This window comes from Rutilus rutilus, assembly GCF_951802725.1.
Source record: "Rutilus rutilus genome assembly, chromosome: 19".
NCBI classification, from domain to species: domain Eukaryota; kingdom Metazoa; phylum Chordata; class Actinopteri; order Cypriniformes; family Leuciscidae; genus Rutilus; species Rutilus rutilus.
This window is the reverse complement of record NC_140232.1, coordinates 20,590,984-20,613,318: the sequence shown is the minus strand read 5'-3', so window position 1 is coordinate 20,613,318 and position 22,335 is coordinate 20,590,984. Positions and strand designations below refer to the sequence as shown.

Sequence of the window (22,335 nt, the reverse complement as noted above, 5' to 3'; positions counted from 1 at the left end):
TGCTGCGTTCTTCAGTGCATTCAAATGTTTGATTGTAATTTATTAGATAGGCTACAGCTATCATAATATGGGTTTTGCAACTGCATACTATCCTACGAGCAAAATACGCTTAAAATAATAATAAAAATATCTGACTTTATAATGTAAACAATTGTTCCAGTCATTGAACATTGATTGATGCGTATTTGTCACTATAGGGCATCGCTAAAATCCAAACTGTTCATCTTTTTAACTCACTAAAATAATTAAACTAATTAAGTTTATGGCAAACGTCTTAACTGCCTATATTCTGTAGCCTATACTATTTGGACCAATTTATTATTATTATTGGTGTCGGGGCATTTAATTGGAAAGTCGAGTTAAGTGAACGGATATTATTGTTACAAGTGACGGACATTGTTGTTACAAGTTAAATGGATCTAAACAAATATAGGTGTGACAACGATAAAAATGAAAGTGTGTAATCTCATTTCCCCATATTATCATGTGTTTGTGAGGTTGAACCCCAGCGGGGTGTGTAAATAAGGATGCTGCGTGTTCAGCAGGTGATAGGAGCGTGGCGCGTGTCTCTCCACTGACCAGGGAACGGCGCGTATCCCGCGCGAGCTCAAGCTTCCCCGGGGCTCCGGTCTCTGTGAGCTTTACCCAATAAGAGCGGAGAGACGGCGGGCTGTCAACATTCCTATCGCCCCTCTCCCCCCGTCGCCCACCCCTTCGGTCTGCAGTTCGCACAGTTCATCGCCCCGGTTTATCTCGCGCAGTCTGCTATCAGCGCTCGCAGACTCCAATGGAAAAACGGAGAGGCGCGTGTTTCACAGCCCTGCCTGAACGCAAAACGTGGGGAGAAAAAGTGGAAAAGTTGGCACTCTTGCTGATCAAATTGCACCTCACCGAGACTTCATCTGTTCTCAAGAGGAGGTGAAAAAAAAAGAAAAGAAAGCGCTCTCTGAACCTGCCGTCTGGCTTGGATTATTTCTGCTGCGGTTGCCAGATCTCGGGGAATACTTTTATATGGCACACGCTAATATCCGGGCAGATACATGATATCCGTCCGAGAATCGTCCGCACGGAACTCCGTACATCTGTCCAGCTATCAGAAATCCAAACTTCAGCAGGTCCTCGCAGACCTAAACGCTCTCTACACCCGTTTCCTACAGTACAGAATCGTGTTTTCTTATCACCGCTGGAGGACACGCTCAACTATGTTTGGCTGCGGTAAAGTTCTTGGGTCGCCCCGGATTCTCAACAGATCTACCGCTGCTCCCAGAGGCTCAGATTTAAGACACATAATCAGAAACAGCTCAGGCTCATCCTACGGTCCCCGTGCGTCCTCGAGGTTGTGCTGCGCGTTCCTGTTACTCCTGCTCATCCTCACGCCGCGCGTGGACTCGTCCTGGTGGTGAGTAGCGTCCAGCATCCCCGCGCGCCGTCACTGGCGCACACTCGCGCGCAGAAACCGAGCGGGTTTTTTTTTCTGCTCTCGGTGACCGCGCTGCTGTCATTTTGGGAGACTGGACATTTGCATATGTCTGTTATTTGGATATATCAATATCTAGTATTTTATTAAGTAACAGTTTTGAATAACAATGTTTAAGAGTAATTGTGCACTGTAGCCTAGCCTATTTCTACATGGTGTTAATGAAAAACAGAGTTTTAAACCTTCGGGCAATGTTTTTAATTATATCTGGTAATTTAAATTATAGGGCTGGCTGGGTTCAGAGTGTTTGACTTAAAACAATTTATGTCGTTAGTTGTTAGGGCGAAATATGAGGTTCGTCTCGCGCGGTTGAATTGATTGGCACAGTTAGCCAACTATCATCTTAAATACATTTACATGTACAAATGCATTTTCTTATATACTTAGGCCTATCCAATGTAAGCATAATGAAGTGATAAACAAAGACAGTATGGATATTTAGTAGCTACGGATTCTGACGGAAAGTGCTCGCGCTGTTGCTATGGTTATCTTCTCAGGCGAACGCGACTTCTGTTCGCTTGCGTCTCTTTAGCGCGGTCTGAATAACTTGTAATCTAACTTTTGTGGTTACCAAAACACCGTTTTTGTTTGACAACGCTGCTGAAATATGTGTAAAGTTATACTTATTTTCGAAAGGATACATACTTTTGAGACCCCCAACCTTTTGTTTTTATTTTCTTTGGGGAGGTTTAAGCTTTAATTATGGGGTTCAGACCCCCCAAACTCCCCATAATTCGCACCCTGTTGGTTGACAGAGGTCTGGACTCTGAAGATGGCATTCAACTCGAGTAGCTACTAAAATGAACACACACGTTGCGTTTGGTGCAGGAACGCAGCTCCACCGCCCTCTCCACCAAGATATTGGCATTTAAAATGCAATTATTCTAGAAACACACAAATCGTGCATTTCGCCCCCTCAAAATATAATTTTAAATGCTCATGAGGGATGGGGTTTTCCCCAGAGCTTGCGCTTAGTAACAGGCCCTGCACATCATTATATCAGAGTTATGGGTTGGGTTTTCATAGTGTGCTTGAGGTGTGGTGCCAGCCAATAACAGAAGAATAAATGAAATAACTGCAATATGTGTCAGGCCTCCTGCTTAGATGCACACGCACATACACTTAGTACAGTGAGTCTGAGCAATCATGAATTAACCAGCCACATGCTCATTGTTCAAGTATAGAAATGTTGTTATGGAGTGTTTGGGTTTTATGTATACTTAGAATATATATGCATGTGGTTGCGTGACAAATGTTAATTTAATGTTTTTGCTCAATATACCTACCAAGTATAAAACATGCACTCTGCCGCTCTCTGATGAAGATCATGTTATGTTACATACTGGATCCCTAACAATTGCGTCAGTCCTTACTAACAGCTCAGAAATCAGTTTAATTTTAAGTTTGATTTGCACGTAAACTAAAGAAGTAAAAAATAAACCAGAGGAAAGCAAGTCCTTTGTTACTATCGTTGTGTAATAAGTCAGGCTGACATTTCCAATGCGAGGCACTCACCAGAGCCAGAGAGAAAGGGATCTTTTGCTCCCTCTTTCTCTCTCTGTGATCGGCTCATCCATCACTTTAAACAGACAGAGTAGGCATCCTCTAAAGCTACTGGGCGGCCTGTTAGTGTCTCATACTAGTGAACTTATTTCACAGACACACGCACACACACACACAGATGAAGCAGACGTAAGGCTGTCCTGGACTTCCACACAGATATTAAGGTGTGTGTGTGTGTCCTTTGAAGTGAACTTCATCTTTGACCTGTGAGCTTTTGTACCGGGTTTGGCATGGTCTTCCACCCTTGTCCACAAAAAGTTAATTGATTACTTAAATCATTACTTTTAAATCATATACATTTGCAGATTGGTGGCTATCTATCTATCTATCTATCTATCTATCTATCTATCTATCTATCTATCTATCTATCTATCTATCTATCTATCTATCTATCTATCTATCTATCTATCTATCTATCTATCTATCTATCTATGTGTCTGTCTGTAATTCTATCGTTTCTGTAAGGCTTAGTAACCTTCAAACTTAAGCTTTTAAATTATTATTATTTTTTTGATAAACTGTGCTTTTCTAGTTAGAAATGACAGTTATATGAATTTCTTTAAATTCTCAACTCATTTCTGAATGGCACACAAGCTAGTTTTTTAATCATCCAACCATATTGCAATTGGCATACATAAATAATGACACATAATGGCACATGTAAGTTTCGACAGTTCTCAAATCATTCATACAGAACAGCAGAACTGGAAACTTTAGGACCCTGATTCAGAGAAAAAGTGGGAGAGATATGATTGATATGGGGCCTGATAATTATTTTCCCTAACTTCCCTTTCTGTCTAATCTATGTAAAGGAGAAAATGTGATTAGACCAATGGAGAAAAAGACAAAGATGGGGAGATGCAGAGAGATGGAGAGAGGGGAAAGGACAGAAATAGGGAGGAGAGGAGTTTTTACCACTATATGGGTGATTGAAGCAAAAAATTACTAGTTGTATATTCTTTACCCAGTCAAGCCTAACTACACACACACAGACACACAGTGTAAATGAGAGCAGATTTTACTGTATTTTTACAGCATGTGGTTGTGGTCGTGGTCCTGTGGATAATGAATTACTGCTGCTGTTAAAGCCAACCTGCAAACCACCACAATGTGTGAGACCAGCCTGGTGTGTGTGGGTGAGCGTTTCCAAACTCTAACTATCGAACGCAAAGCGCAGGGTCCGATAAAGCCCTTATAATCACAGTCAAATGAGGCATCGGAGTGGGAGGAACACAGTCATAATCAAAAGATTGATCAACATTCACAAAAAATTTTTTTTAAAAGGTAAAAACTTCATTTTCTCATAAGAAATGCACATTTTTGCAGACTAAAATATTTAGAACTAAATCCTCCTTTAGTCTGACATGACCTAGTGTGTGTAGTGTGAAGGCTTGATGTGATACGGTTTGGGTGAGAAAGAGTGGGATTTTATATGGCGTTAGACAAACAGTTTATCGAACAGTGATGGATTAAAAAAATCAGAACAGGAGTGAAAACTATGCAGAGAGTAAAAGAGAGACAGAATGCATCATAATTCATTAAATCTCCTTCTGTTCTGATTACCTGAGTAGAATCAAGTATGACATCACAACAAATGATAATTGGAGCTAAACATAATACTTCATATAAAAGAGCAATAGTCTAAAAACTAAAGATTTAACTCAGTTAATCATTGGTTATCATAGAGGCTCAAAAATGTATCCCAAATTGGTTGATGTTGAACTTATTATGCCTGTGCCTTCAACTGCCTTGACATAAATCATAAATAATGGCTGGTTTGTGAATGTCTGTTTATGACACATGCCAGTTTGCCAAACTTCCCTCTGAAATTCCACTAATGAGTGGTAAGATTCTGTGAATGATCAAACTCTTTGGCGTCAGGCAATGCATAATCACTGAATGTTTACTGATTCAGCACTTTCGGAAGAGTACCGATTGGCAAAAACTGTGACTGATTGGTTCAGTAATTCAGGTTTTAAGCCTCTGTGTTTGTATATTTCAGGTATATTGGAGCCCTTGGTGCACGTGTGATCTGTGACAATATTCCCGGGCTGGTGAATAAACAGAGACAGTTGTGTCAGAAGTATCCAGACATCATGCAGTCGATCGGTGGCGGGGCTAAAGAGTGGATTCGAGAGTGCCAGCATCAATTCCGCCATCACCGCTGGAACTGCAGCGCCCTGGACAGAGACCATACTGTTTTTGGGAGAGTCATACAGCGCAGTGAGTACTAGAAATGTGTCTGTGTGTTTTGGAGAAAGAAGGAGTCAATGTTATTATTTTCGCTAATGAAGAAAAAAAAAAGAAATAAAAATGCTAAATCTTAAATGCAGAGAATGACGGAAGTTATAATGTTAAATGTAGCAGTAATATCTAGTTTATAAGTAATATTTATTACTGCATGTGAGAAATACAATGCATAACATTTGAATTTTAAAGGTGATTTTTTTTAGCCATTATTCAAGGTTACACTTTATTTTTGATAGTCCACTTTAGATTAATTATTAGTTGACCGTTAGCTTAGGGTTAGGGTCAGTAGAATAAGTTGACATGGACTTGCAAAGTTACTTACAGTCTGTAGAATGTCTGTTGGGGGACCATCACAATAAAGGGCCCTATTTTAACGATCTGAAACGCAAGTATCAAGCTCGAAACGCAAGTAACTTTGTGGGCGGATCTCAGCCGCTGTTACTATTATACTGGCGGGATAAATGACTCTTGCGACCGACGCAAATCTAAAATGTGTTGGTCTGAAGTAGCTTCATTACTCATAGGTGTGGTTTGGGCGTAACGTGAAATAAACCAATCGGAGTGACATCTCACATTCCCTTTAAGAGCAGGCGCGCTTGTTCCATGGCGGTTTGCTATTATAACGGCGGATTTGCCAGGCGCGCGCCAGGAGCGGTTCACAGCCGAGGAGACCGACGTTCTCGTCAGGGCCGTAAAACACAGATAAGTGACATTGGGGATGGAGAAACACACCCAAATTAGCTTCGGTTAAACAGGCGTATAATAATTTGGGTAAATGTGTAAGCTAGATTTATGCCTATTTTTTCACATCTTCATGGGCACAACAATGATTTCCCTCGTGTGTTAATATTTTTCCTTGTAATAACGTATGGTTTTCTAAAAATTAAAACTGCTGCTTCTGTGTAGATGAGAGAATCAAAGTGCATGCGCGTTGTGCACACGCTACATTATGGCCAAGCATACGCCCTTAAAATAGCATATGAATAACGCGCCACTGACTTTAGACTAGGTTTCTCCTGGTCAGTGGCGGAATTGTTTTCTAAACCTGCAAAATAGCACCAGGGAACGTTTGCGCTGGAACACGCCTACTCTTTTCGCTGAACCGTCCCTGGAAGCGCAAATGCATTTCCTAGTTTACCGACGTGTGTCTGTGGAGGGAAAAGTCTGCTGTGCGCGGGTGCAAAATAGGAATGATACATGCGTCGGTGTACAAAGTCAATTGCGCTGGGTGCAAGACAGGGCCCAAAGTGTTAGCAGACTGTCTACTAATACTCTAATGACTGCTAGTTGACATGATGCAAAGTTAGTTATAGTTAGTAGAATGTCTAAAGTGGACTATTAGACATTAAACTAATAATAATAATGACAATACTATAATATTATAGTAGTCAATTCAAGTAAATTTGATCATTATTATTGTTAGTTTTTATTTTTTTTATTGAAACTATCAAAACTATATTAACTGTAGTGTCAGTGATCTCACAATCCTGAGGTGCTGGATCACACAATGCAAGAAGACCTCACATCCATTACCACCTGCTGGGAAACAGATATAAGGGGCTTTCTTTCTGGGTAGTTATAGCAAATCAATTATAGGAACTTGCGAGAACTAAATGTTACCCTAGGGCCATTTTTCCTGGTTACATTCGCATCACCAGTAGGAACTCTGAACCCTGTAAGCTGACAGACAGCGACTTCATTTAAGTGTGGCATCCAACAACATAAAGAACTCCACCACATAAAGGTTAAGAAGTGCCTGGACTTTGGCATCAGTCAATCTATCGCTGTTTTCCATGTTCGTGGAGTTAGTTCGTTAATATACGTAAACTGTGTGTTTACACAGCTTTTTAAAAATGGCGGGTGCCAGTGTTTCGGCATGCATTCGGCCAATCAATGTACAGTTACGTCACTGGTAGGTCCTATTGTGCTGGGTTACACGTGTCTACACTGGACGCGACCGTTGATGCGTTGCATCGTGCTGCACCGCAACAGCTAGTAGCAGTCTACACTGGACGCGATAAAGCGACCGTTGCAAATCCATTTGTCCTTCCTATGAAAAGTCCTTGGAGTACGTCATAAATGGGTTCTATTGTCTTTTTTGTTAGAACCTACTTTGAAGCAGGAGCTAATTTAGTCCCCTCCCCAAAAGGTGTTTCTATAACTAAAATCATACCCAGTTCCTGCGGTGCAAACATGCCAAAAAGCGGGTACTTCTGGCAATAGTTATTGGAACTAAGTGAGAACCAGTGCGAAAGCCCCTACATACTGATTCTCAAACTTTCTCTCTCTTTAAATATCTCTCTGTGCATCTCATATGGTAAATACCTAGATCAGCATTCTGCACTGTCACCACATAAATCAGTATGGATCAGAATAGGATAATGACATTTTAAACAGTTATTCTCTTGGACATGTCCATCACTGTTTATCACTGAGGGATATTAATGAAACGACTCGGAACTCACAGGAAAATCCAGCCACATTCACACAAATCCCTGGCCAGGTGTGATAAACAGACAAAACCCCACAGGATCACTTATTTCAGTCTGAACCTGAAGTTTACTCAAGAAATCTGCACTGTAAATGTGCTTTCTGTTTGGCTTTCATACAGCGTTCCAAAGATCCCTGTGTGAAAATATCACCCCTCCAGCATTCTCTATGCCTCTTTACCACATAAACAGGCATAGTGGATGTAAATGTTTGGAGAGATGATTCTGGCAGCCGGACAGACTCTCGCAGCACTGCGTGTATTCAGTTTATGAAATGGAATTAGAATTGGAGTGGTTGCCAAGAGAGGATTCTCCTATATACGGCAACTGTACTATTAAAAAAATATATTTTTCTTTAGAGAATATCTTGCTGTATGAATGATGAAGCGATTCAAACATAGATATTCTCCAGATGTCATTGTACTACATGAGCACAGATCATTGAAACACATTTTAGCCGCAACAGGAAACTGAAAACGACTGCAGTGCAGCGTGAGAAGGACAACTTTACGTGGAGATCTGGGCAGGGGGTCCTACAATAAAAGACTCCATTAAAACAAAATTTAAGTTCTGCGGAAGTTATTCATATTTACTAGCATATAAATAACTTCAAGGTATTTAAATGCTACTCCACATTTAGCAGATTTATGCATTTCATTTTTTTGTAAAATCTGTGAAGCTATTAGTTTAAAAAAACGAACTTAAATCTATTGATATGTCCTCCAATGTGGCCCAATTATTATTAATACTAGTAATATATAATTGTATTAAATTAATGTGATAACAGGAACATCTTACCTTTCACAAACACTTTCTTAGAGTTTCTACACGAAATGTTTGTTCAGAACTTTGGCGTCAGTAAGATTTTTGGCGGTTTTTGAAAGAAGTCTCTTATGCTTATCAGGGCTGCATTTATTTAATGAAAAACTTCTCGGTTACGCATGGTAACCCTTGTCCCCCGAGGTAAGTCAGAAGTGATTCTGACGAATGGGTTACTTCGAGTGAAATAAAACGAGCCAATGCACATTGGCATGTGATAATTGCACCAGCTGCTATGCATCACGGCACGAGCAAAGATACCTTACCCTTACCTTATATAATGAGCAGCAGGTGCGCCGCATCCTTGTTTTTCCGCTGAGTAGCCGGAGATGTGACTCGCCCGTACAGCGGAAGCTCAGCAACTGTGGTGAGGGGACTTACATCTCCGTTCCCTCCTAGGGGAACGAGGGTTACCATACGTAACCGAGACGTTCCCCATCGTCAGCTCACTACTACGTAAGTCAGAAGTGATTCTGATGAATGGGGATATCTACCAAAACGCCACGCCTGAGCCTCCTGGCCTGACCGCTGTGTTTGGGCAGAAGTAGGAGCTCTAAGAAGAGAAGGTCAGTCACTGCTGTTCCGCAAGACCCACTCAGTGTGACTTATTGGATAACGCTGGGAAAGCGTGCCCTTGGGGAAGGGAACACATATGGACTAGCCAAGCAGGGTGGTATGACATATGGCAGTCTCTGGGGTGGTTCCAGCCTAGTTATAGGGGGGAAGAACACCAGCAGAGACGATAGACCGGGCTCTGTCGAGGGAAAGACATGGGCTCGTCCGCAGAGGAGCTGATCGTAGAGGAATACACATATGGGGTCGCCACAGGGACCGCTACATATGGACACCCAGCCTAGCACAGGTTACACAATGCATATGAGTGTAGTAGCAATGCATAGAGGCCCTTTGAGGCGCCCCAGCGCAAGGCGTACTGTGAGCAACTCGAGGCAATTGATGTCCCAATGCAGTTGAGGCCCCATCCACAGACCTGAGACTGCATGCCCGTTGTACGTGGCCCCCCAGCCGGTGGCAGAGGCATCCGTGAAGACCACAGCATGCCTGGACACTTGTTCTAGGGGAACATCTGCCCGTAGAAACGAAGGGTCCAACTACGGGCTGAAGGTTTGGAGACAGTGCGGGGTGACATGCACCCGCGACGTGCACCCGGTATGTGCCGCTCTGCCACGCCCATCTCGGGACTTGGCCGTGAAGCCAGTGCTGAAGCGGTCTCGTATGAAGCAATCCAAGCGGCGTTACTGCGGAGGAGCCTCTGAAAAAGTTTCAGTGGGACCGCTTCTCCTGCTCTTGATTGTACTCCAAGCAGTACACTGACCGGACACGCTCCTCTGTGAGTCGCGCTGTCTGGTTGACCGAGTCCAACTCCATACCGAGATAAGAGATCCTCTGCACAGGGGAGAGTTTGCTCTTGTCCCAGTTGACCCGAAGGCCCAACAGACTGAGGTGACGGAGCACCATGTCCCTGTGTTCGCACAACTGATCTCGAGACTGAGCCAGAATCAGCCAGTCGTCGAGATAGTTGAGAATACAAACGCCTCGTTCTCGGAGTGGAACAATGGCTTCCTCCGCGACTTTCGTGAAGATGTGGGGCGACAGGAACAGCCTGAAGGGCAGGACATTGTACTGATATGCCCGTCCCTCGAACGCAAACCGCAGGAACGGTCTGTGTCGAGAAAGAATCGAGACATGAAAGTACGCGTCCTTCATGGCCAATTGCTGCAAACCAATCTTGGGGGCGGATGCATTCGAAAATGCATTTCTGCATCTTGAACGGGAGCTTGTGCAGGGCCCGATTCAAGGTTCGCAGGTCCAAGATCGTCCGTAACCCACCACCTTTCTTCTGGGGAGCCAGCGTCGGAACAGAAACAAAATTAAACAAAAGATTCTCCTCCGGGGGAGGGAGAGGTGCGGACACTATCTCCTGGAGAGCAACTTCCTCCATCGCTGGGTCGCCCGTCTCAGGGCCGCTTGCCCTTATGCCCTTGCCCTGATTTAACGGAGGCCTGGACGGGCTGGGCGCTCCTCTTGCGGCCTGGGTGGAGGCTGCTGCTTAGGCTGAGCAGGGGTGGAGGCGGCTGCAGGGGGCGCCCTAGGTGACGAGCAGGCAGAGGCGCCGCTGACGACTGGGTAGAGGCAGCAGCTGGCCGTCGGGGTAGGATGTGCTTAATCGCCTCAAACTGCTTCTGTGCTGCAGAAAACTGCTGGGCAAAGTTTTCCACAGCGTCGCTGAAGAGGGCGGCCAGGTTCAGCAACAGGTGTCGCTCCTGGACCACTAACGTGGACATCGCCCGACCCAGGGAGCGTGCAGTGACTTTCGTCGCCTGGAGGGCGAGGTCCGTTGCCGTTGGCAGTTCCTGCATAACCCCTGGGTCGGAACTACCCTCGTTCAATTCCTTGAGCACCTTGGCCTGGTAGACCTGCAGGAGCGCCATGGCATGCAGGGTGGTGGCAGCTTCTCCACAGGCTGAGTAAGCCTTGTCCGTGAGAGTGGACGAGAACTTACACGCCCGGGAAGGGAGGCGCGGATTTCCCCGCCAGAAGGTTCCCCGCCTCATCCCCAGAGGACATTAGCTCACCCTCTGATGCAGCGACCGACATTTGATCATCCGGTGGAGCTCCAAAAGAAACGACTGGAACGTATTCTCTCTTGGAGGCTCCGTGGGTAGCGTTATAGAGAAGTGAGGGGCCCGAGGAGACTGGCTCAGCGGGTTACCTCTCACTGTGATCTTCAGGTCACCAAGGCTATTAACCGAAGTAGGCCTCTTCTGTCTGGCAGAAGAAGCACTAGATCGGGGAATAAGCGAAGGGGCTCCACCTCTTTCGAAGTATGGAGTCTCGACCATAACACCGCGATGGTCATATTCCCGCAATGAGAACATGAGTCATCCATGAGTGCCATTTCAGCGTGCCTATAGCCCAAGCACGTCAGCCGGAAGTGCCGGACGCATCCAGAAACACACGATCTGAATGACATCTTGAAAAACACGCAGACAGATCTTGTTAGCTCTTTTTGAAGTGCTCTGAGGTGCTGAAACGTATAGGGAGATAGCTGTGGCTACACACGAGGTATGCAACCTAATGTGAGCACTCACTCTCAATCGAAAGACAAGGATGCGACGCACAGCAGCTGGTGCAATTATCGCATGCCAATGTGCATTGTCTCGTTTTATTTCACTCGAAGTAGATAGGTTCTCGCAAGCGATCCCCAGTCGTCAGAATAACTTCTGACTTACGTAGTAGTGTGCTGACGAAGGAGAACTGAAATATTGTACCGTGAAATATTATTGCGATTTAAAATGTAATTTATGTGATGGCAAAGAGGAAATTTCAGCAGCCATTAACCCACCTGTTGAAAACATTTTTGGATGAATAAAAAGTTCAAAAGAATAATTTATTTATCATTATTCTTCTGTAACATTGTATATATCTTTGCTGTCAGTTTTGATCAATTTAACGCATCCTTGCTTAATAAAGTCATACATTTCTTTAAAAAACATCTTGACCCCAAACTTTTGAACTGTAGTGTAAATGTAACTATAAAATATATAACATACCAAATATGTTATATATTGTAATTATATTTATAATGGAAAATGTATATTTAAAACTATAATACTATAATAATGTTTTAAAGAACACACTTTTGGTTTCATTCCAAAACTGGAGTCTGTCCATGATGATTTACATTTGGTATTTTTCTTACATTCATTCAGGCTAAAGGAATCAGTGTGAGTGGCGTGAGTCCAAACATGCAGGACGCTTAGAAAAAGCAGGTTAAGGTTAGAAAATAACTGTGGCAATTCACTATCAGACTGCTAACCTTCAAACAATTTATCCTAGCAGAGAATGGCCCACCCTGGAGGGATTAGGCCTGTACTAATATTTAAACCAAACACTCACACTGGGGCAAGTCACACCCCAAGGCAGGTCTCTGGCAGACAAATCAGAAGTGCTGTTTGGGATTATATGTGGAGGGTGTGATTAAATGTCTTGAGTGTCTGATTAAGGACCTGAATGTGTTTGTTGTGGCTTCATGATTTTTGTTTTCGCAGGCAGTCGTGAGGCGGCGTTCGTATATGCGATCTCCTCGGCGGGAGTCGTTTTCGCTATTACCCGTGCCTGCAGTCAGGGGGAGCTAAAGTCTTGCAACTGTGACCCCCACAAGCGCGGCAGGGCCAGCGACAAAAGAGGAGAGTTTGACTGGGGTGGATGCAGTGATAACATCAACTATGGGATAAAGTTCGCCAAAGCATTCGTAGATGCAAAAGAGCGAACTGTGAAAGACGCACGAGCACTCATGAACCTTCATAACAACCGCTGTGGCAGAATGGTGAGAACAGAGACTATGTGACGCATTCATGGTGATATAACTGTATGCTGGAAAAGTCGAACGAATGAAGCCTGTATTACAACCAGGGTTTGAAATTAACACCCGCCAACTCACCAGATGCAGTAGCAGAAGTCACAGAGGATTTAGATTTTATTTCTATTTAATTTTATTTGAATGGTATCTGCAAACAGTGATTGACTGTCATAAAGCTGAAAGCAATACAATGATATTTATATATATACATATATATACATATACATATATATATATTTAAAAAAAATCTAAGCTGTGCCATTGATAAGCTAGGCGATGTTCTGAATGGCCGGTAACTTAACAATTTAGTAGCCAAATTGGCTGGTGAGTGAAAAAGTTAATTTCAAACCTTGATTACAACTGAACAACTCAGTATATAAATATGGGCATAAATAACACAAAAACATTGTTCTATGATAACATTCCTGTGAAACTCTGTTTACATTCTGAGGCTATTCTTGGCCACATGGAATCTGTTCATATAATTACTACTAGGGATGTTTTCTCTGTTTCTCTGTTTTACAGGCTGTAAAACGCTTTATGAAGCTGGAGTGTAAATGTCATGGAGTCAGTGGGTCGTGCACTCTGAGAACCTGCTGGTTGGCAATGTCAGATTTCCGTAAAACAGGAGATTACCTTCGCAAAAAATACAACGGAGCCATCGAAGTCACCATGAACCAAGATGGGACAGGATTCACAGTAGCCAATAAAGACTTCAGGAAAGCCACAAAAAATGACTTGGTGTACTTCGAAACCTCACCTGATTACTGCCTCATGGACAAAGCTGCAGGTAAGAATGAATACGAAAACATGAAATAACTAAATATTTAATACCTGAAGGAAATATCAGTGCTTACAAGACACTAAGAGAGTGTTTAAAAAAGCTAGTAAGCTCCCTCATTGCCTATTACACAGCACAAATTAGGGCGGAATTAGTTTGACATGTTTCTGTCATTATATATATATATATATATAAATTTATTTCTTTCTTTCATCAATACTTTGGTCAGATGTTGCCTTCTTCACAAAGAATATATGCATAAAAAAAAAACCCCACAAAGTTTACAATAAAAACAGAAGATACCACACTTACGACTGGTATTATTAGTTAAAGGAGCCGTATGTAAGATTGTGGCCAAAACTGGTACTGCAATCACTTTCAAATTACTGTAGAGCGGTGTATCCCCTCCCCCTCCCCCCTGACTCCAGGTTGCCAGATAGGCTGCAGGATCCAGCACGAACATTTGTAGCTGCAGCTGTGGTAACTAGAGCTGAGATGGCAACCCGGATGCCGAAACACTACTGACTTCGTGATTGGTAGATAGGTGGAGGGTGGCGCTTCAGGCCAAAACACAACATGACAACATCAACATCAGTTGAGGGCTGCAACTTCACTTTTTAAATGACAATATCCTGGCCGGATATTGTAATGTATTTGAAATGAACATGATTTCTTAATGTCTAGTGACATATCAGGGCCATTTTATGATTAATTGAAATACATTTCTTACATACAGCTCCTTTAAATGGTTTAAAGAATTTAGAACAAACCAAACCCGGATGTTTAAAGAATATCACTACAGCGATGCCTTTCAAGTAGTGTAAATACTGACTCATTTAGTACTAATGCAATTAGCACTAACCTATACTGTGACTCATGCATTACTTTGTCACAAATATTTAACTCTGACTAACTGCTGACGCACTCACTAGACTTCTCCGAATTAAGAGTTAGATTATACCAGACGTGCAGAATGCAGGAAGTGCTTAGTTTGCCTGATGAATAAAGGTATAAAAGTGTGATAAATAAAATCCTGTTTATGAGAGACAGTAAAGTGTTTAATTAAGTCTAAGTGGGCATTTACACAACACCATTTCCAACTAAGAACTGAAAACTTTTTATGCGTTTTGGGGGCCTGAAAACGCAAACTTTTGAAAACGCGTTTCAAATTGCACTGTTTTGAAAACTATACCGTTATCATCTCTGTGTACACTACAAAAACGCAAATTTGTGAAAACGGTCATGCGCATTCCGTGTTAAATCTATAGCCACATAGGTTTTCTTCACAAAGTAACATCGCCAACTACTGGCCTGGCAGCATAATGCAGCGTCTTTAGTCGTTTTCGTCAATCCGTTTGAACGGGGATTGTTTTGACAATGTTGTTGTCTGTACACGGAAAACGGAAAGGAAAAACTTTTCTGTTTTTAGTACATGGCTGTTTTGTAAACGTACCGTAACAGGCTGGCCACTGAATCACCTGCAGACCTCAGAGGATCCTCACTACTGAGATCCAGTCTGATGGTGGTAAGCCATGTTTATTTTTACTTGACTTGATGTGTGGAGAAAGACTGGATTCAGTAACTGAGGTAAATTGACTCTCACACCTGCCCTGTCCTGCCCTAAACCTAACCATAAACCTTAAGGGTAAAAAGGGCAATAGAGGCTTTGACAGGGTCAGAAGAGGTGGGATTGGATTTTTTTTGCTCCTATAATCCTTGATGCTCTGACACACACTTCTGCATGTATCATCTGGACTAGCGGCACAAGTCCCATGTTCAACTGGTGATGGGTCATAAAGTTAGTCCATTTTTTTATATATTTTTGTTTAATTTGTAAAATATATGTATTTATTAATTAATTTTTTATATATATTTTATCTGTAGTGTTTCACAGGGGATGAATCTAGAAATGCAACTTCTCTGAAAGCATTTTAGCACGTGTTATGCTTTGCCGTGCTGCAATACATGCAGATGTTTTACTTTTTTGGGGTGGTATGGTTTGAGTGAACCATATATTTTGTTGTATTCTGTTTCATTTAGCTGTTTTTGAACATAAGAACACATCTTATGTGAACACCCCATAAGAAATGTAGCATATTGGACACAACTGATAAACCTAATTATACAGGGCTTCCCTAAAAGACAACATATTCCTACTGGAAACATATCACGTCACACTGTGTTACTCTGCTTTTTTTGAGAATACTACTGCAGCTCATGCATCAATGTGATGGTTTGAGTGTGTGTTTGGGTCAGACAGACAGCTCACAGCTCAGTGATTTCAGAGGGTCAATGCGCTTACCCCCTAACCACCACCAGCATCACCACCCCAGTGGAATTTGCACCCCAAGGATACAACAGGCTCATTTTTCAAATCCCATTCTTTCAAAGCTGCCAGCACAACCATCACTCTCTGGTTCTCATGGCCGCAGGGCAAGGAGATTTTTTTTTTTTTTAAGAAAGAGACCATCACTGTCCACTGTGTGTTTAACCTTGCGAAACAACAACATGCAGACTCCAAAACACCAATCTGATTATTTATGGTCGGTCTTACTTTCTTTGTGACTTTGTGTTACAAGACTGTTAGGTAGGATGTTTCATAGAAGTTTTCACAGTGATACCGTTTTGGACTCCTTTCATGAGCACTACTTAAAAGAACCGTTTTGTCTTAGTGGTAAGACCTATTGCACTAATCCAAAGAACCTTTTGTCCACTAAAAAAACTTTGTCTAATGGAAAGGTGGATGTTAAAGGTTCTTCATGGACTCATTGATGTCAATAAAGAACATTTATTTTTAAGAGTATTTTTCTGCATTTGTTCATCGAAATGTATTAGTTATTTTGTATCATTGTTATTTTGCAGATGTAATTTTGTGTGTCCAGTCAAATGGTATTTTGTCTGAATTATATGACCGGGACTCCATTAACTCTGTAAAGCCTGAAATAGGAAATACTAATCAGAAAAATCACTTAAAAAAAAAAAATGAATTAGACTGTCTGTTAAACCTTTAGACAAAGTATCTAAAAAAATAAATACATAAATAAAAACCTTTACTTGTTTTATATGTAAAATTTCTCATTTTATGCATCATATTTGGTACGTCAGGGTTTAATGGTAATTTATTGATTACAAAAATATGCATTTACAAATGTAAATCTTTTCTTTTTATTTAATTATTTTTTGTTCATAACAGAAACTTTTAACTGTGCCTTTGGTAGTCAAAAGGAATGAAATATAGTTATAAATTACTAATATAAATGTAGAAATATAAATATCATATATGCGTATATTAAGATAATTTATGGTAGCAGGAACATTGTAATAGTGAAATTTTTATAATTATCTTTATCATACAAATATAATTTTCCACTACTATATTTCAATTTGTAATTAATGTGATTCTATGATTCTATGATTAAATGATTTGATGCTTATTTGTATTGTTGTGGGCTTTAATACATCGTGAAATGCATTACTTTTTGGGGTATGTTAGGTCACCACTTGATGTCCAATGTAAATTCTAGGTCTTTTAGTTCAACATGGGTTCAACAAAACCATTTCCTTTTTTTGCATTCCAGGTTCATTGGGAACTGCCGGTCGGGTCTGTAACAAGACGTCCCGGGGGACCGACGGCTGCGAGGTCATGTGTTGCGGACGGGGCTACGACACCACACGCGTAAAACGCATCACCAAGTGTGAGTGTAAGTTTAAGTGGTGTTGCGCCGTCGAGTGCAAAGACTGCGAGGAGGCCGTCGACATTCACACCTGCAAAGCTCCTAAACGTGCCGAATGGCTGGACCAGACCTGAGACACGCCCACTTCCTCCCGTTCCTCAGGATTTTGTCCACGGCATTCTGGGATATGAAGTCCATCCCTTGCGATTTGTACCCCTCCCCCAATCCCTCTTCTTTGTTGCATGGCTTTATTTGAACTTATTTTGTGAAAGCACTACAACTGAAATCTACATTTCTCATGAGCGCCTTGCACACTTTGCCCGATATGGCAGATATATCTCTCTTTCTTCTTTTCTCTCTTTTTTGTTGTTGTTGTTGTTGTTGTTTTGAATTGATCGGAGGACGGTAAAGGTTTAGGATTCAAGAACAACCTGTGCTGTAACGTGTTGGTATATATATATATTTGTTTCGTTTTTGACGTGAGAGTTTTGTCTATGAGTGTTGTTTTGTGACAAAAGGTGTGCTGCTTTAAAAAAATATTTTAAACTGACTCTGAGCCTATCAGATATTATCATGGCTAATAGCTGAATATGTACATCACATGTTACTGACAACACAGAATTGTGACATACTGGACTACAGTATTTTACTCTGAATATTGGTACCGAATATAACAGAACGAATGAGGCTGGTCAGAGGGACTCAAGAGGACAAAATGGATGACAGCTATGTGGGCTGCTCACTCCACATGGAGCCCTAACAGAGAGTTTCTCTGGAAGCTACAGAGGCGTTTGGAAGGGTTAGATGTAATATTAATAATATAAATGAGCATGCACTAAGGACATTAGCTAACAGTTGAGCGTAAATGACATGTTATTATAAAACTCATCATTGCCTGTGTAAACAAGAAGAATGGTGTTAACAGCTGTGACTGGTAGAGGTGTAAGCTCTCCTTAGCTCTCCTGTGCTGTGGTACTTGTTAACTGTGTAATTATATTTTCAGCAAAAGTTCATATAAAGACATTAAGACATAAAGAGTCATTTTATTTTGCTTTTCTTCCCCTTAGCTGTAAACGTCATGTGACAAATTACTCTGGAACTGCAGGATAATGATGTCAAGTTCTTAAAAAAAAAAAAAAAAATCCTTTAGAAAGAATTGAGCACTGGTAAAATATCTACTTTAATTAAATAAATATATAAATATATTTACACTACTCTTCAAATGTTTGGGGTTAGTACAATTTCTATTCATCAAAGAATGCTGAAAAAAATCTAACATATTAAGCTGTTTTCAACTGTGATAATAATAAGAAGAAATGTTTCTTGAGCACCAAATCATCATATTAGAATGATTTCTGAAGAATCATGTGACACTAAAGACTGGAGTAATGATGCTGAAAATTCAGCTTTGTCGTCACAGGAATAAATTATATTTTAAAATATATTAAAATAGAAAACAGTTCTTTTAAATTGGAATAATACTTCATAATCAGGATGACGGTATACAGTATATCTGCCTGCAGGGGTTAATGAGTCATGCGAACCAGCCAGACATTGACCCCTTGGTTTAAATCAGACTTAGCATTAGGGTATCTTAAGAGAGATCTTAGACATAAGGGCTGCTTAATAAAGGGGCCTCCCTTTCTACGAAACGTGACCAATGACCAACCTGAACTGTCCAATAATGAGCTGATTAGTTTAATGACAGGGCAGAGGCAGCTTTGAACAGGCCTCCGTCACAGTGGGGCTTGTGTCTGCTTGTGATTTCAGAGCTTTTTCAGGATGGTTCGTTTTCTAACCAAAGCATGTTGTTTCCTACAATCTTCTCTCCTTTATTAGGTACAAGTCATGTTTTTAGAAGGTTTGCTTATATTGAAAAAATGCGATTTTACAATGGCCAATGACCCACTCTTGAGAACCATTTTAGAATTGATGGCATTTATCAAAAGAAATATGCAATGTATTAACCTCTAAATCACTTAATTTTCTGCTTAGAGCATGTTATGCAGCAGAAATGCTGTGGACACATTTACTGTTGTTCAGCAATTTTCATGTGTATTCAATATAAATTCACACGATCTGGAATTGCATGTTTTAGTTTTTCCCTCGCAGATTCACAATGAGTTCAAGACGGTCAAGAGAAGTTTGCCACGGAAGCGAAATTTCCAACGAAATCTGTTTGAAAGTTACTTTGTCGTTACGTTACGTTTTTGACAGCACTTTTAGTCAGTATGTTTACATGGACTTTAAAAGTTTGATTTTAGTTGAAATTAAACAATTATTTGTTATTTGCATTGACCGATAAGGTGAACGTGATTTCAACAAGTGCAACATGATCCTGGATCAACATCTTTGTTGATCCTAGAACATTCCAATCAACCAATCAGATTTGAGGGACAAGTTTACAGTTTATGTCAAGTTTGACAGGGACATAAAAAAGGATGACATCTAGTCGAGTAATAATATTCACGTTAATCAGATATTGGTTTTCCGAAATCGCCCCTATACCCTCATATCAATATCAATTTTTTTTCTAGAACACAGTTCTAGTAGTGGGATTGAATGTGAGATTGAATAAGTGCACTCAATAACGTCCACAGTGGTTTCGGACACCCAAATGGCTGTTCCCTCAAATAGTGGCCTATTTAAAGTCTCCAAAACAATGACAAAATGTGCGTTTAGAAGACCAAACCCAACGTTGAAAATCAGGTTGATGTCAGAATCCAACGTCAGATTGACGTCAATCTCCAAAGTTGGACAGACGTTGTATTGTGGTTGAAAATGAAAATCGTCACCAACATCAGTCAGGTTCTGAAGTCAACCTGACTTTCATTTCCAGCCAAGATCCAACGTCTGTCCGACGTTGGATGTTGACGTCAACCTGACGTCGGGTTCTGACGTCAACCCGACTTTCATTTACAACCAAAATGCAACCTGTGCAACCAAAATCATCCCCTGACTGACGTTACTACTTTATACTCAAGGACCTTGACAGAAATTTAGAGGAGTAAAAGTGCGACATTTGTCTTTCAAATGTAGTGAAGTTAAAGTAAAAAGTTTCCAGAAAAAATAATACTCAAGTAAAAAGTGTACTTAAGTACAGTACTCAAGTAAATGTACTTTGTTACTGTCCTTCCTTGAGTGTTATTCGCCTATCATTTCCCTGTGATTTTAGGGATAAGTTATAGGGTTAGGTTTAGGGGTAGGGATAGGGTTAGGACTAAACCTTTGGACAAAAACGTTGTTACAGGATCAACAAAATAAGTTGTAAATAGTGTAACGTCTTACTTGGCAAAATCACGTTGACTAACAGATAATGTGACTGTAGCTCGGCTTCGTTCAGCATGCATACAGGTCAGTCAGACTACATTTGCTCTCAGGACTGCAAAAGACAGAGGTCACACGGAAAGTGTATTTAATCCTTCAAATATCCGATTACGCATTGTGTCGTATACTTCGACACATAGATAAAGACTGTAGCTCGACTACGTAAAAACCTGCTGCAGCTCAAACATATTGAATGTGAGTGCTTCAGTTACACTGCTGCTTTGTTTACGTACATGCTTGTGTGTGCGTTCTGAAACAGGCCAAAAAATGATGTTCTGTAAAAGTGAAAGTATTGTAATCTGTCAAACATTCAGTGTTTCCTGGGGAAGCCAAGCACAGTTTGATCTAATAAGGAAGCAGTTGTGCACAATAAGGTTTCTCAGATTGCTTTGAATGAGCTGCGGACCATTATAACTAATCGTTACAGTATGATAATTCAAGCCTTTTAACAGTGGCCTTAAACACACTTAATATGACCCTAGAGGATCAGGGCGCTGATAGAGAGATATAGAAACAGAGGGATAGAGAGAGATCAGTGCTGCCTGCAGCCTCATGTCACCAGCAAATAAATAGGCATCATGGTATCTGACTAATGCCAACCGATCGGGCCCCGCTGAGTGGTCTGTTGGGTCTGCCCTAATTCCGCTGGCGGGTGAGAGGGTGCATGACCCTGATTAGGATCCAGGTTGCATACGATGATTTATTAAACCTGGTTCAGAGAAGTTGGTTACAGGTTACTCTCAAAACCATTTTGGGTTTGCACGGCATGCACCCTTCTCAGTTCTGAGAAGAGTTGTTTTTTGAGGCCGAATAAAAAGACAGATGAATGATCTCACAGCGTTCTACTATTGACTTAATCCATCCGATGAAGAGAACTCAGGATTTAAGTTCTCTTTGATGATTTCAAAGTGAATTATAAACCATCCGAAAGGGTTTCTAATTAGGTGAAATTTATTAGTTGGATGGATGAAGATGTGGAAAATTATAGAATCTGACATGTCACATAGTCACTCTTAACTATATACAGAGGTATTTGATATATACGTATATGCAGAGGTATATATATATCAAAGGTTTGTGGTTAGTAAGATTTTTAAACGTTTTAAAAGAAGTATCATATGCTCACCAAGGCTGCATTTATTTGATAAAAAAAATACAATAAAACAGTAATATTGTGAAATATTGTAATTTAAAATAACTGTTTCTATTTGATCATATTTTAAAATGTAATTTATTCCTGTGAATTCCTGAGTATCTCTCCAGTCTTCAGAATCTTTCAGAAATCATTCTAATATGCTGATTTAGTGCTCAAAAAACGTTTCTTATTATTGTAAATGTTGAAAATATGCTTAATATTTCGTGGAAACCTTAATACATCTCATTCAGGATTTTTTGATGAAGAAATTCTGCATTTATTTGAAATAATATATTTTTCGTAACAATGTAAACGTCTTTATTGTTACTTTTGATCAATTTAATGTCCTTGCCTGCAGAATAATATATATATATATATATTGTTGCTAGACAAGAGGCCATTTGTTGTCATGATATCAAATAATAGTGCAAAATCTTAA

General features: G+C 40.8%; 1 protein-coding gene across 1 annotated transcript; it reads left to right on the top strand.

The window, feature by feature from the left end:
* Nucleotides 1–732: 732 nt before the first annotated feature.
* Nucleotides 733–18,474, top strand: wnt2bb (wingless-type MMTV integration site family, member 2Bb). The gene is made up of 5 exons (XM_084390397.1): nt 733–1,399; nt 5,043–5,263; nt 12,669–12,946; nt 13,505–13,769; nt 17,339–18,474. The coding sequence occupies exons 1-5, from the start codon at nt 1,041–1,043 to the stop codon at nt 17,566–17,568; spliced, it is 1,353 nt and encodes a 450-aa protein (XP_084246523.1). The 5' UTR covers nt 733–1,040; the 3' UTR covers nt 17,569–18,474.
* The last annotated feature ends 3,861 nt before the right edge of the window (nt 18,475–22,335 follow it).

What these genes read in the sequence shown, in the direction of transcription:
- wnt2bb (XM_084390397.1), top strand. Translation starts at nt 1,041, where the DNA reads ATGATATCCGTCCGAGAATCGTCCGCACGGAACTCCGTACATCTGTCC. An exon ending in TGGGAGAGTCATACAGCGCA is followed by an intron (nt 5,264 to 12,668) that starts GTGAGTACTAGA and finishes TTGTTTTCGCAG; the next exon opens with GCAGTCGTGAGGCGGCGTTC. An exon ending in ACAACCGCTGTGGCAGAATG is followed by an intron (nt 12,947 to 13,504) that starts GTGAGAACAGAG and finishes TCTGTTTTACAG; the next exon opens with GCTGTAAAACGCTTTATGAA.